We start from the raw sequence: 14,813 nt of genomic DNA, 5'->3' as shown, positions 1-14,813 counted from the left end.
CGAGACAACATACCCACGCCCAGCACCCCACCTTTACTGCTTCCCTTGCCAGACGAAAGCGAGCCAACTGTAGTAACATTTAAATACCACTGCAGCGTCACCCTCTGGGTAGTTGGTAAACTGTCAGCCCACAGCAGGGACTGGATCAACACTAGAGACTGACTATATTACAATGAAATTTTTCCTAGGACGAACCAACGCTCAAACGGTTGAAATCAAATGCTCCAGTCAGTCTGTGGCTCTGAAACTAACAAACACCATTTTTCTTTGCTAAAATTACCACTAAGTCACCTAGAGCACGTGTAAATCAGGTAGTCACAGCATCACCCTTCCAAAAGAGTGGAGCCACCTTGCGTGAGTCATTTCATTCCACTCCACATAGTCATGCTAAGCAAAGGGTGTCACATCCTCAAGAGCCAACACCAGCTTCCCTTAAAAAAAGAAACTGTCTCATAACGAACTGCCAAGAGGAAGAAAAGAGTCAGGCTGCAAGATACATGGTTGCATTAAATCACACAGAACAGTGGGTGAGTCTGTGAGATGCAGACACAAATTCAGAACTGAAAAAAAAAACCTAGGATAATATATCAAATCAACACAGGTTTGATAGAGAATAATTTTTTTTGAGTTCCCTGTGTCTTTCTCTTGGACAAGGAAGAAAGGTACAGAAACCAGAAAACAACAAATAAAATCTTGGAATGAGTCCCCATCCTACCCCAGGTGTTCTGTTTTGTTTTTCGTTTAATAAAGAAAGACTGTGTTATCATTTCTAGAGTATTATTTAGATAGCAGGGAAGAAAAATCTAGAAATTTAACAGAGACCAAACAAGCTTCTAACTTAAAGAGCTACAGGTTATGATCAAATAAGATTCAAAACTGCTCCAAGAAAACAGAATTTGTCTTGAAGACCTGTAAGGGCGGCAAGGGCTTCTCAGGCAAAGTCTGGGAATGAACTTTCTGCAGAGCTGTTCCATGGGAAGGGGGTGAGGGGTCACAGTGGTCTCAAAACCCTGGGACAAAGAGAGTCCCTGTCTCATTGTGTAAAACTGGAAGCATCTAATGTCAACAGGAGACTGGTGTGGTTGACCTTGACAACTTTTATATAGCAGTGACCTTTAAACATTCCTGATTCTACACCTTATATAAGTATGTGTATAAATAACTCAGAAACTATATAAATGACTATTATAGCTTGCTTTTGATTTCAAATGTTTAACACATATTATGTGTGTGTGGTATGTGCACATGCATGTGTGTGTGCAGGTGCTTTCTGAGGCCAAACGCCTTGGATCCCCTGGAGCCGAAGTTAAAGGCAGCTGTGAACTGGCCTGACATGGGTGCTGGGACACAAACTCAACTCTGCAGGAGTAACGCCTGCTCTCAACCACGTCTCTCCAGCCCCAAATGGTTTTTTTGCTGTTCTGTTGTTTTGTTTTGAGACAGGGTCTTACTATATAGTTATGGCCTGGAATTCACTCTGCAGACCAGGTTTGGCCTCAAATTACAGAGATCCTCCTGTGCCTGTCTTCCAAATGCTGAGATTATAGATGTGTGCCACCTCCATGCCGGGCAACAACTGTAGTTTTATGCTACAAATCTTACGAGGCATACACAACAGCCAGAAGTAAGTAAATGTACAGAAATAAACAGAAGTCCCGCACCCCCAAAGATTATCCCAGAAAACCCTCCCCCAGAGGGAGACTCAAAGCCTGACATTGTTACCTTCTCTCAGTACATAGAGACAAGCTGTCATCAAATGACGACATGACCTGGTCTCTTTCCTCTTGGCCCTCTCCTGCAGTTCTATAAGCATTGATCCTGATGCCAGAATCTCAAAAATATATAATCCTGCCAAACATGGCAGTGCATGCCTCTAATTCCAGCAGTTAGGAGGCAGGGGTAGATGGATCTCTAAGTTCAAGGCCTGCCTGGTCTACATAGTAAATTCCAGGATAGCCAGGGCTACATAGTGAGACTGTCTGAAAAATAAGAATATAGAATCCTAACATTCAGCCAGGACAGATCCTCAAAATGTAGCAAGTACCTGGCTAACTGAAGGATAGAGCTAAGAAGGAACTAGATAGCAGTGTCAATTTCTGGGGCCATGGAAAACTTCAAAAAGCTACCCGGTAAACAGGTAATCATGATGTACAAGGCTTCCAGGGTAGTGTGGTTTCCTGGAGAACAGAGAGACTCCAAAGTCTTAAACACTCCCGATGCAAACACCTTTAGCCATCAGCTCAAAGACGAAGTTCACTCATTGCTAGCATGCTTGACATTGGTGGGAGAGACTTACCTTCAGTATTTCAGGCTCTTTGATGTCCAGGGATCTCGTGCTCCAGTGTCGCAGAGTTTTATGTGATTTGTGGTATGTATGAGCACTTGGTGGTGTAAAAAACCAGATCATGCAAACAGCAGTCATGAACCCAAGGCCAATGCCCAGGAAGAGTCCACTCATGTAGTAGGGGAGGGGGAGGATGAGGTACGCATAGACACACATTATAAAGAAGCCTAGCGTCTTCACTGGTAACTCCTGGAGCTGGGTGGCCGAGTCCGCTTCGTCCTCGCTGTCCAGAACCACGCCATCATCGGCAAGCACCTCTGGCTTGAGGGGGACATCCAGGGGCTTATCAAGTCTCCCCTCGCCCTCAGTCTCCAGCTCAAAGTCCTCAGTGTACAGTTCACAGAACTCTTCGTCCTCTTTGCTCACTAAGGCAGACAGAGAACATTTCTCAAGAACGAGAGAACTTGTCTTCAGGCCTAAATCCTTCAGACCGCTCCCCTGGGAACCCTTGGGCTCCACTTCCTTCACAGCATCCTCGGGGGGCTTCGGGTGGTCGCTCCTGGGGGCGTTGGAGTCGCCGCCGTCGCCTTCCCCCTCGGAGTCACACTCCTCCTCCTTGATGCTGTAGTTGTTATTGCTTTCCAAGTGCCCGTTCAAGCTGGACAGATTGGAGAGTTCTGAAGCACTTGAAGATAAGGCTTTGGGCCTGTGGCTGCCACTTTCCTCCCCGATGATTTTGCTGAGGAGCTGGAAGGGCTCATAGATGACTTCGGAAAGGCGGCGTTTAGTGTCTTCGATTTTCGCCTCCATTTCGGGCACTTTAAAAAAGGAGCGAGTGTCAGAGGGGGACGTCAGCGGGGAAGAAGGCGCGGTCTTGGAGTCCCCAGCCGTGTTCCGGGGCTGTGTGAACTGTTTGAACAGGTGCAGGTTGAGTTTGGAGTCAGGGGCCTTGTAGGACACGGCATCCGACTCCTGGCGAGAAGTGTCTGTGGACAGGGACTTGACCAGAGTCTTCATCAAGTGCCTGTGCCGTGGGGGGTGGGGGGATTCTTTTGGCTCCACCTCGGTTGACAGGGACTTCACCAGGCTCATGAAGGGCTTCGCACTGGAAAGGGCGGAGGACGAGGCACTGGATGAAAGGACAGGAGACTTGGAAGGAGACGACAATGGGGACGAAGAACTGGTTTTCTGCTCAGAAAGGGATGACACGCTGGGAGAGCTAGCTAAGGGCCCAGATGAAGACGACCCTGGGGACAGAGCCAGTGGCACTGGACTTAATACTTGCGCTGCTGGAGCAGGGGACTCCAGCAGCTTTACAGTGTTCTCGGAGACGGGCAAAATGGCAGGGGTCTCGGATACAGACAGTCCATCTGCCGGGATGGTGGCGGCAGCAGGGCCCACAGGGTCATGGCCACCCTGGGGTTCAAGATACAGGTCCTCCTTGGCTTCAAGCCCCGTTACAATGCTTTGGTCATCTAGCCCCTCCTCCAGGTACCCCCTGAACTCCTCCTCCTCTTCCTCCTCCTCCTCCCCGGATGCCGAGAAATGAATGGCGATGGTATCTCGGGACACGGACCTCTGCACGTGCACTTTGGGGGCTGATGGTTTTGGCATGTCAATGGTTTTCTCGGCATGGCGACCATTCAGACTTGTCATTGCCGGCTTCGTGAGGGCTCAGGCTCTGTGAAAAACAGCAAGAAAAGCAGACGTTAGAGTGGCTTCTCCACATGCGACAGGGCCACGTGCAGATCCAAGCCCGGAGGGAGCTCAACTTAGAGGGGATTATGCGTTTACACGGCAGATGGCCATAGTTTCTTGCTTTGGAAGGTTCAATGGCTTAATTTTCACCAGATAAATTCCAGCTAGGCATTCTCTTTTATGAGCAAAGCACACACCAGCATTATAAATGCCAAACAATCTGTCTCCCTCACAACTGCTGAAGAACCGCTCCCTCCCTTTAACTGGCTCACTTCTAGCAGCAATTCTCTCCTGCGGGGCTCAAATGAAGCGTCCTGGTGGGTTTAGGGCTCTTGGAATAAGAACGTCACCAGTGGAGTTCCGCCTGTGAAGAGCTAACCCAGGAGGGCTGCTGCTTTCACTGTGGTTTTGCAGCAGCCCTAATGACGTGCCTCGGATCTCCCGCAGCACCCACGGTCTTGCCATTGCGGTAAGTGGCCAAACATCCAAGTGGGGAGAACTAGACACTAACTACCATGGCCTGCTGTTCTCAACGGCAAGTGCCATATGGCCAGGGCATTTAGGCAGCTATGATGAGACCTCAGGTAAAACAAGCGTCTACTCAAATGGAAGAAAGCTGAGTGTCAATGCGGTAGCCTACCAGCAAGCATGAATGCCACTGGGAACTACGGAGAGACACGGGAGACAGGCTCTTCGTCCTTCTTGAGCTCAATAGCTAGGTGGAAGGAAGGCAGCCACCTGCAGAGCTGCTCAGTAGGACAGATAATGCCAAGTGCACCTGTGACATCTAGTTCATGACATCTACATCACCGTGCTTCTAAGGGGCAGCTGACTATGTAGCTCAAGCTGGCTTCAAATGCATGATCCTCCCGTGTAGCCCCCTAACTCTCAAATGCTGGAGACAGTGGTGAGGTCCCACACCTGGCCAATTACAAGCATCTTGCTGGGCACAAGGCATCAAGACAGGTCTCTTGAGCTGGACAGAGACGCCACCAGAAGAGCTAGGATATGGGGCAGACATCAGGAGTTCTGAAGACACAAGGCCAAGGTGAGACATTGGACACCTGTTCTGTCCCCTGAACTAGTGAGCAGTAGTGGCAGGGTGACCAACGTGGACATGGTGTGACCCTAGGGCTGTTCTCTGCCTGCAGGACATGAGGAGGTAGTGGGGGGAGGTGACCCCAGGTACAAGAGAGGCATTATGGGCGAGTGGAAAGGGCATCTGCCTTGCACAGGGCAACAGGCTTCTCGTTCTCATTCCTTTCTCAGGGGACTCTGAAGTTCGAGCAAGCCACAACTTGAACAAGCTACGACCTCCGGGTCTCAGTATTATCTGCAACATGGAGGACCTAGGGAATTCTCCCAATGTAAAATCCTACTTGGTTATACTCACAGGTAACTACATACACGGATAACAGCCCACCACAGGCCATCAACACTGCATTGCTTACTTATTCCTACCTTTAAGTCTTCTGCCAAACACTACTGTTCCAAGTGCCAGCAACCGATACTACCAATAAAAGAACAGATGGAACCTGGTGTGGCAGGTGTGGGGAATGGTACTCCTAGAGCACCAGGGGGAGGGAACTAGCTAACGATGGCTAAGAGCACGGGAGCCAGGCCCCAGACACCACATGAGCACATCATTTTCACCATCAAATCCATGATGCCTTTGCAACAGAGTTTTGCTCCGTTCTTCTATGACCTGCAGGCTCTCCTATGGGGTTGGATACAGGAAGAGAGCATCAACCAAACACAGCAATCTACATCCAGCAATGGACAACAGCTTGGAAATTCAGCCTCCAGGACAATTCCTCTCTGGTTTGTTTTGCCTGTAGAAAGGGTCTTGCTATTGTAGGCCTGGCTAGCCTGGAACTCATAACGTAGACCACACTGGTCTTGAATTCATGGAGATGTCTACATCTGCCTCCTGAGCACTGGGACTCACGGCAGGCCTAGCTCTTCCCTGCTATCTTTAAGTCAATAGGTCCGTTGGTTATTTAAAAAAAAAAAAGACAAAGCAGCCATGGAAACAATGAGAGGGCTTGGGGATTTAGCTCAGTGGTAGAGTGCTTGCCTAGCAAGTGCAAGGCCCTGGGTTTGGTCCTCAGCTCTGAGGGAAAAAAAAGTCAAACAGCTCAGTTTCATTCAGTCCACCTAGCTTTGTAGGAATAATTCTAGATTTCTTTTAATTATACACATGTGCATGGCTATGTGCACACATGGTATGTGTATGTTCATGTGGGTGCCCAAGAAAGCCAGAGTCATCAGATCCCCTGGAGTTGGAGTTACAGACATTTGTGAGCCACTGATGGTGTGGATGCTGAGAATTGAACTCAGGACCTCTGCAAGAGCAGTCCGTGCTCTTAACCGCTGAGCCGTCTCTCCTGCCCCTCACAGGGGTAATTTTAAAGGAAAATTATAGAGGTCATTTTAAAAGAAAGTTTGGTACTGGCTAATTCTCAGTAAGTTTGCTCACACCAACAGTAAACAAGGCTGTGCTGCTCCGAGGTCGCTTCACAGGCAACGGTGGCTGCCGAGGGAAGGAGACTACGGGCACAAGGTGAGGACAAAGCATGCACTTTTGAGGCTGGTCTGCTAGGAAACAGGACAAAGCGAAGAGGTCTAGCTGAAGCAGAAGGCCAGGGTAGGTGAAGGCCAAGGGCACAGGGCAAAATATCAGTGGAGTCTGTGACCTCAACAACCAGGCCAGACTTAGGGACCTCTGCTCAGAAAACTGCTCTTTTGTACCGAGGCCACCAGGGGCCAACTTCCAGACAGACAGGGGCCCAAGACCTGCCAAGTGAGAAGGATTTCCGATAATCTCTGATCAACCTGTCCCCAAGTTCCTATCAGTTGAGAAGGCCCGAGATAGGCCTCAGAGAACTGAATGCCAGGCCACCAGATGGGGCAGGCAGTCTGGCCAAGCACTTCAGAGGCTCATTGTAAACAGTGTCAAGTCCACACTGACCGAGCCTGGCTCCAATTCTTAGTCTCACTAAAGCAAGCCAGCGGAGGCTGGGGCACCACAGCCACTGTCCAAACACAAGGACACCTCTGCTGTTTGTTACTAAGGAGACCGACCTGAGCTTCTGCCCAGGGGCTAGTAGAGTCAAAGTGCCAGTGTGCCAGGATCAGCCTCTATTTCACTGGAGCCCAGGTCTAGGGGTTCTAGGGGTTCCCAGTTCCTTAGGCTCATTATGAGACTAGGTGAGCAAAGGCTGCTTCTAAGGGGCCAAATCAGTGGTAAACTGAGTAGAACCAGCCCATGGTTGGGGTTCTAGACATCAAATCAGGTCTCTTCAAGCTACCTCTTCTCGTCCTCCTTATGGTTGGCTCCAGGGCTCACAGAGCTAACTTCCCAGTCAGTCAGTGTCTTTCAGGACAGCAAGGCCAAGGAGGAGAGTGCCGCCAAATGGGAACACGGTGTGGTCTGCCCCAGCACTGACCAACCATCCAGGGGTTAGATGTGGCCTTCCGACACTCAGGTCTGGACACCCTTCCCACAGCAGCAAACAGCCCTTTTGTCTTGCTTTGTCCTGGCCACAGTAGCTACCCTCTGTGCTCCGTCACGATGTTTCCCCATGAGCTAAGAGCTCAGCTCTGGATCAGCAGCACGTGACCAGCTGCACTGAGAAATGAAAGGCCTCCTTATCCATCCCACAATCTAGCATCATAAAAAATGCCAAGCCTCGTGCCCCCCTCTACTGCTAAAACTCAATTATACCCAGGCTTTAAAAAAAAAACAGAAAACCTTCCGCCTCGGAAGCTGAGATGTCAATGTAGATTGCCTTGCCTGCTCATCTCCTCCCAAAGCCACCAGCAGACCTCCAGATGTTGGAGTCCTGCACTGACTTTTGCATGTAGTGTGAAGTGGATCTTTAGATTTGAAAACTAACCTTGTCACCAGGCTCCCTTAGGGACAATCTCCTGACAGTACTATGTTGAAGCAAATCTGATGTGATCACAGTGTGCTGTAGACTGTGTCCAGCACCAGGAGGGCCCGGAGGCAAGGTGGAGGGATGGGCAGCGCCTGGTGTCTGCAAAGGCTGCTGCATTCTTCAGCCCCCACCCTGCTGGCCACAACGAATACAATACACATGCGCGCGCACACACATTTAAATCCTCCGAGAAGCTGACACATCTGCAACTGACCAAGGAATAATTGGGAGGAAACCAAAGGAAAAAAAAAAAAAAACTAGAAAAAAAATGGGCCCTAGAGGGGTTGGAGAGATGGCTCAGTGATTAAGAGCACTGACTGCTCTTCCAGAGGACCAGGGTTCAATTCTCAGCACCCACATGGCCACTCACAACTGTTTGTAATTCCAGTTCCAGAGGACCTGGCACCCATGGCAAAATACCAATGCACGTAAAATTAAAATAAAAAAATAAAAGAAATGAGCCCTAGAGGAGCGCATTCTGCCTCCCCCCCCCCCCATGGCTATCCTGGCGAACTGGCACTTTCTTCTCTTATCTTTTCACATTGTGTGTGTGTGTGTGCGCATGTGTGTGTGTGTGTGTGTGTGTGTGTGTGTGTGTGTGTACACTTGTCCTCTATCCTGTCATGTTTGTCCCGGGGAGGGACCTCAGGTCGTGTGTCAGGATCAGCAGTTGTAAAGTAAGATGTGTGCCCTTGGAAGCCTTCGAGCTGGTGAGGATTCGATGCAGGGAGGTATGCCAGGCTGTTGGAAGCAGGTGCTCATCGCTCCTCCTTACGAAATGAAGACACATTATAAGGAGGGAATTGAGTGCTGGGAAAGGCTGCTGTGCCGAGGATCTGAACACATGCCAGCCTCCCCCCATTACTCAGGCACTCTAGCACTCCCTCTGGCATTGTTAGAAGATCTACTCAAGAAAAGGAAACACAGAGAAGGCACAAGTCAAAAGGAAAAGTCCAGGAAGAGAGAGAAACAAGCAGAGAAAACATCCGGGTCACTTTTCAGAACCAAAGTTTTCCTCCTAAGGGCAAGCAGAGGGCTCGGGGAGCAAAGGGCACTGGCCACCAAGCCTGGTGACCTGAGTTCAAGCCCAGGAGTCCACATGGTGGAGGGAGGACCAATCCTCCGAAGCTTTCCTCCAGCCTCCATATGTGCATCACTGCATGCGTACTGAGAAATCTCACAAAGCCAGGTGAGCTGGCTGTGCCTGTGACCCAGCCAGCACTGGAGGCTGAGGCAGGAGGGGCATGGGCACCGGCCAGCCAGGGCAGCAGAGTGAGGCAGACTCAGCAAGCGAACAAGGCCACACACAAAGCTCCACTTGTTCTCAGCACTTACTCGGGCGTGGCTGGCTTCTGAGATAAGGGATGCAGGCGGATTTCTGCTCCCAAGCATTTAAGAGAAAACAAAGGACTTGCGCCGCCAATGCTCTCTGTGAGCCTGGGCTTGGCAGCCACGTTCCTGGAAAGCAGGATGTTGTCTGCTCTGCTGATGGCCTTTCCCCAGGTCCTGGCCATGCTTCCCCATTAGAGCCACTGTCCCTGAAAAGAAGTTCCTCTCTCTCAGTAAGATGGAGAAAGCTGAGCTGGATGTAGTGGCACATGCTTTTAACCCCAGCACTCAGGAGGCAGAGACAGGCAGATCTCTGTGAGTTCAGGGCCAGCCTGGGCTACATAGTGAGTTTCAGGACAGCCAGGGATGCACAGACAGATCCTGTCTCCAGAAAAGGGGGAAAAAAAAAAAAAAGATGGAGGAAGCTTTGAATAAGGGTTTGTGGCTCCAGAATTCATGTAGCATTCTTTATTTCACACTAATACAGATAAAAACAAATCAATGGCTTCGATCGATCGATCTTGAACAACGAAATCACCAAAGGCTCCTCAAGGAGCAAGCTGTCTTTCCTATCACAAGCTCCACAAGACACCCAATGGACTGAGAGTGGGAATACCAGACATCATTGAAACGTATTCGTTCCTAGACACCCCAAAAGGGCTATCCTCATTAATTAAGCCACAAAAAACCAATTGACAGTAAATCAGACTGGACAGTGAGAAATGAAGAGCTATTTCAAGACTCAGTGCAGCATTTATTAACAGATAATAACCTCTCTGAAATTGGCTTTTGTTTTGCACTTCTCTAATCTAATAATAGCGTCCCTTCCTACCTCCAGCTGTATTTTAATCAGTCCTGGCTTCCAGCAACCAAAGCCATACAGAGCACACTCCTGGGTGCTGCCTTCCCAGGAACATCGGCCTGGTCCTCTCTTACTAGGACGGACAGACAGACAGACAGCAGCGGGGCTGTTAGTACTGTTCCCTCCTTCTACTTGAACGCTAAATTACAGCCGGAGGGAAGAAAGGCGTTTAGATGAGAACGAACTGGCCTCCAGACAGGCACACTCAGTCTGGAACAGTCTCCTTTCTCAAGGTTAATCCTAATTTGTCAAGGTCACTGTTAAACTACCCACACCCTACCTGGTAGCTTGGCTCTATCAGTCAATAGTTTTAATTCAAAAACTTTTGGCAGAGGAAAAAAAGCAAGCTGCAGCCTGTTGCAGAGGGCATTTTTCCTCTTTTTTTTTTTTTTTTTTTTGAGACAGAGTTTCTCTCTGTCTTTGCACCTTTCCTGAAACTCACTCTGTAGCCCAGGCTGGCCTCGAACTCACAGAGATCCACCTGGCTCTGCTTCCTGAGTGCTGGGATTAAAGGCTTATGCCACCACCGCTGCTGGCGATTTTGGTTTTTTGAGTCAGGTCTCACTGTGTAGTCACAGCTGGCCTCTGCCAGTGCTGGGACTGAAGGAGTGTGCCACCACACCCACCCTGAAAAGGACACCTTATACTTCATCTGCACTTTTCTAAATGCGAGCTGCTTTCATAAAAAGGGGGAAGCAGGGGGAAAGGAGGGTAAGACTGTTTTCTGCCTGATGTAACATAGTATATAGTGAACCCAGTCCACATCAACCATCTAGAGAGGCCTGATTTAGCCAGGTGGTACTGGTGGTGGTGGTGGTGGTGGTGGTGGTGGTGGTGGTGGTGGTGGTGGTGGTGGTGGTGGTGCACACCTTTAATCCCAACACTGGGGAGGCAGGCAGGTGGATCTCTGTGAGTTCAAGGCCAGCCTGGTCTACAGAACGAGATCCAAGACAATCAAGGGTACACAGAAGAACCCTGTCTTGAAAAAAAAAAAAGGAAGGAGGGAGGAAGGGAGGGAGGGAGGGAGGAAAAGGAAAAGAAAAGACCCTATTTAGCCTAAAATCTCAAGTGCATTCCTTGATTCATTCATTCAAGTGCTGTCCCTAAATTCATGTAAGTCAGCGAAGCAGCTGATGACTGGCAGCAGCCGCTCTAATTTGGTAATGCTCCACCTTGTAAACAAAAATCAAAGCTGACACAGGAGATAATGAGCTAGCCTAGCCTTAGTTCCATTTCAAGACGACAAGGCTTCTGTGGACTGGCAATCCTCTGAGACATTCAGACCATGACTTAGGAGCCAGGGCTCTTTCCCATGAGTTATCAGGTTCCTAGACTCACAACCAACACCTCCTCGAATCCAGCAGGATCCTGCACCACCACCACAACCACCACCTCCATAACTACCACCACACCACCACCACCACCACCACCACCACCACCACCACCACCACCACCACCACCACCACCACCCAGAGCTTACACCATGAGTAATCCAGCAAGCCCATGTCTCCCACCACTGCTGGGCCTAAGGTGCCACATCCCATTGGAAGGGGTGTTCAAAACACTAATGTGATTAGACACTCTCCTTACAAGTCACTAGATGGCTCCAACAATGAAAGCAAATCCAGCTCACAGCAATCCAAAGACAGGCCCTTCGTCCAGCACCATCACACAAGACCTGTGGAGGTGATAAAGACAAGCCCAGGGCTGGGGATGGCTCACCAAAGTAAAAGTGCCTGTGGCACAAATGTGAGGACCCAAACCCACAATAGACAACCAAAACAGCTACCCCAGACAAACCATTCCCAAGGGGAGCTCCAACTTACAACCGGTCATCGTCACAGATGGCATCTGTACCAGGGCAGGAAGTCAGGTAAGGTGTGGGGTGAGTGCAGTAACCCGGCAGTGGGGAGGCAGAAGCAGGAAGATCACCAGCCTGGGCTACACGTCCCAGGCTGGCCTGGGCTACACGGTGAGAAAACCAACGCAACTCTACACCACCGGACACAAGTTCGGTGCTCGGCACTGCTGCTTGCCACGGCTCCCGTCTCCTAACGGCTCTACCAGATTTGGAGTACCAAGAGAGCTGCAAGCCGGGAGGAGAGAAAGCCAACTCCGCCGCACTGTTGGTAATTTGAAATGATTACATTCTCAGAACGCTAAGCCACATCCTACTGTTCCTCCTGGAAGCCACGATCATCTTCCAGATTTTAAAGGTAAAAAATGTCATGCCAAACTCCAAGTGGAGCGGTCTAGAGAGATGGCTCAGTGGTTAAGAGTACTTGCTGCTCTTGTAGAGAACCCATATTCAGTTCCCAGCACCCACATTAGGTGACTCACAACTACATATAATTCTAGCTCCAGGGGATCCAACACCTTCTTCTGAACTCCGGGGACACTTTCATTCAAGTCTACATGCCCACATTACTCATACACATATTTAAAAATAAATTTTTAAAAAATCCAAGTGGTTAAAAGGGAATCACATATTAGACACAAACCATTAGTTCACCTCTTAGGAAAAATGCATGCAAAGAAGGTAGGTAAAACTTCCTTCCCCTTCTAAAGACCTTCTTAAGGTCTGTAGTTTTATATTTAGGAGGACATACTCACTATTTCCCAGTCCAGGAGCAACATGTGGGTCAGTCCCACCAAAGTTTCTCAAGTCCATCTTGAGGAAATGCTTACCAATCGGTAGGTAGGTGTGTGTGTGTGTGTGTGTGTGTGTGTGTGTGTGTGTTCTCCCTTTTGACTAGGTTGACTGGTCTCAGGATCCACCTGATTCTGGGGTTCAGTGGTTAAGAGTACTTGCTGCTTCTTGTGAAGAATCCATATTCAGTTCCCAGCACCCACATTAAGTGACTCATAACTACATATAATTCCAGCTCCAGGGATCCAACACCCTCTTCTGAACTCTGGGGTTCAGTCATACTGGGCTGTTTTTTACATGGATGCTGGGGATTTGAACTTAGGTCCTCCTGCTTACACAGCAAGAGCTCTTACCCATTGAGCCACCACCTCACCCCAAGAGCAGTTAGTATCTAAGGAGGGCTTGCTCTGTACCAAGGACCATGCAAGTTCTTCCTGTTTTGTTCTTACGTGTGATGCTGAGGATTGAACCCAGAGCCTTCCGGTGTGTGAGTCAAGCACTCTACCAAAAGGGCCTTTGGAAAAAGCCCGTCTCTATAGGTCTGTGTGTAAGAGCATGTCTATTGGAAGTGAGCACATGTAAGAGCTCAAGTGATGTGTCAATTAGGGCTCATATTTAAAGTTTTGCTGCTGCTGTTTTTTGACACAGGGTCTGATGTAGCCCAGGCTGGCCTCAAACCTGCTATACAGCAGGACTGGCCTTAAACTCCTGATCTCTCACATCACCTCAAAAGTACTGATAACACAGGCAAGTACAGCCATGCAGCTCATACCTGAAATTTTGAATTATCTGGTAATTATTTACCAATTTGTATTTCCGCTGACACTGTATAGAATATTCTCCTTGCTCCACTGTCAAGAGCAAATATCATCTTTCATTTTGTCCAATCCGGTGGGATGGGGGGGGGGCCTCTCAATTCTCCCATAGTCACTTTACATTTCAATGTCCCCACCTAGTTTACTTTGTCTGAGAACCGGCCATTCAGTTTTCGATTTTAATGTACCCAAGGCTCTCATTTTGGCTCTGTAGCTTGTCTTTATAGCTTCCCGAGAAAGCCTTCCTCGATCCACCTGCATAAAGCATCAATCTTAAGGAGCACAGAGAACGTCGACTGTAATTTAATATACGTTTTGTTTTCAGTTTTCCATGCAAAGATGGCAGTTTTAAATTTGTGGCCTGTCGTGATAGCTCAGCAGTGAAGAGGACTTGCAGAGGACCCAGGCTCAGCTCCCAGCAGCCACACCGCCAGCTCATAACTTGCTGTGGCTGCAGCTCCAGGGGTGGGAACCTCTTTTAGCCTCTTCGGGCACCCGCACTTGGGGCTTACACTCACACAGATACACGACATGCATCATTTTTAAAAATCCTTTAAAATCTTTTAAAAATTTTATATAAACTGCTACAGATAATCACATCTCTGTATGTTCTAGCTACAGTAAGCGGTAATGTATTTAGATTTTTTTTCCCCACCCAAATCATATTAGTTAACTACGAAGCCTAGTTTACATATCTGAATTCCATTAGTATCTACCGGTCATTCACTTTCGCCAAGAACAAAGGTTCAGATGAATTCTTTCTAAACTGAAAAACTTCTTGAGAGTTTGAAGGGGCAGAAATATTAGCCTCTTTTTTTTTTCAATGAGAAACACTTTTTTTATACAGACATCAGCAGACTTAACTTTGATATAGGGCAGTAAAATCTGCTAAGTATAATCTTACATCAGGATTCTATTTATAGTAGGAATCTCAGGCTCAAGAAAGAGTTTTTGTTTTTTTTTAAAGCCAGGTTTGAAGAAACCATGGTGGTACATGCAGACTTCCTTCCGGTTCAAGGCAGGACTGGTTAGTGAGAGGACCATGTTTGTAGTCAGTAGGCAAAACCAGGTCTGAGCTTGTGTGTGTGTGGAAAGGGCAGAAGGAATGAAGGGGAGCTGCCGAGAGACAGCATGGTGGAAGGTTTCCTTCCCTGCGGCCACGTGGGAGGAGGTCTTCGTGGCCTTAACAAGCTGAGGCCGGGAGGGAGGAGGTAAGCAACCCAAGGCCATGCTC

The 14,813-nt window shown here is 48.7% G+C and overlaps 1 protein-coding gene across 3 annotated transcripts in view; it reads right to left on the bottom strand.

Moving 5' to 3' along the window:
* The window catches only part of Tex2 (testis expressed 2), a 121,107-nt gene that overhangs the window by 68,829 nt on the left and 37,465 nt on the right, over nucleotides 1-14,813 (bottom strand). For all 3 annotated transcript variants that reach the window (XM_028865195.2, XM_028865196.2, XM_037201217.1), the window contains exon 2: nucleotides 2,297-3,965. In XM_028865195.2, coding sequence (XP_028721028.1) covers nucleotides 2,297-3,940 — 1,644 coding nt within the window. In that variant the 5' untranslated portion in view covers nucleotides 3,941-3,965. The remainder of the gene's footprint in view (nucleotides 1-2,296; nucleotides 3,966-14,813) is intronic.

Source organism: Peromyscus leucopus, chromosome 8b, assembly GCF_004664715.2.
Source record: "Peromyscus leucopus breed LL Stock chromosome 8b, UCI_PerLeu_2.1, whole genome shotgun sequence".
NCBI classification, from domain to species: domain Eukaryota; kingdom Metazoa; phylum Chordata; class Mammalia; order Rodentia; family Cricetidae; genus Peromyscus; species Peromyscus leucopus.
The sequence above is the reverse complement of the archived record's forward strand: the minus strand, read 5'-3'. Positions and strand labels throughout refer to the sequence as shown.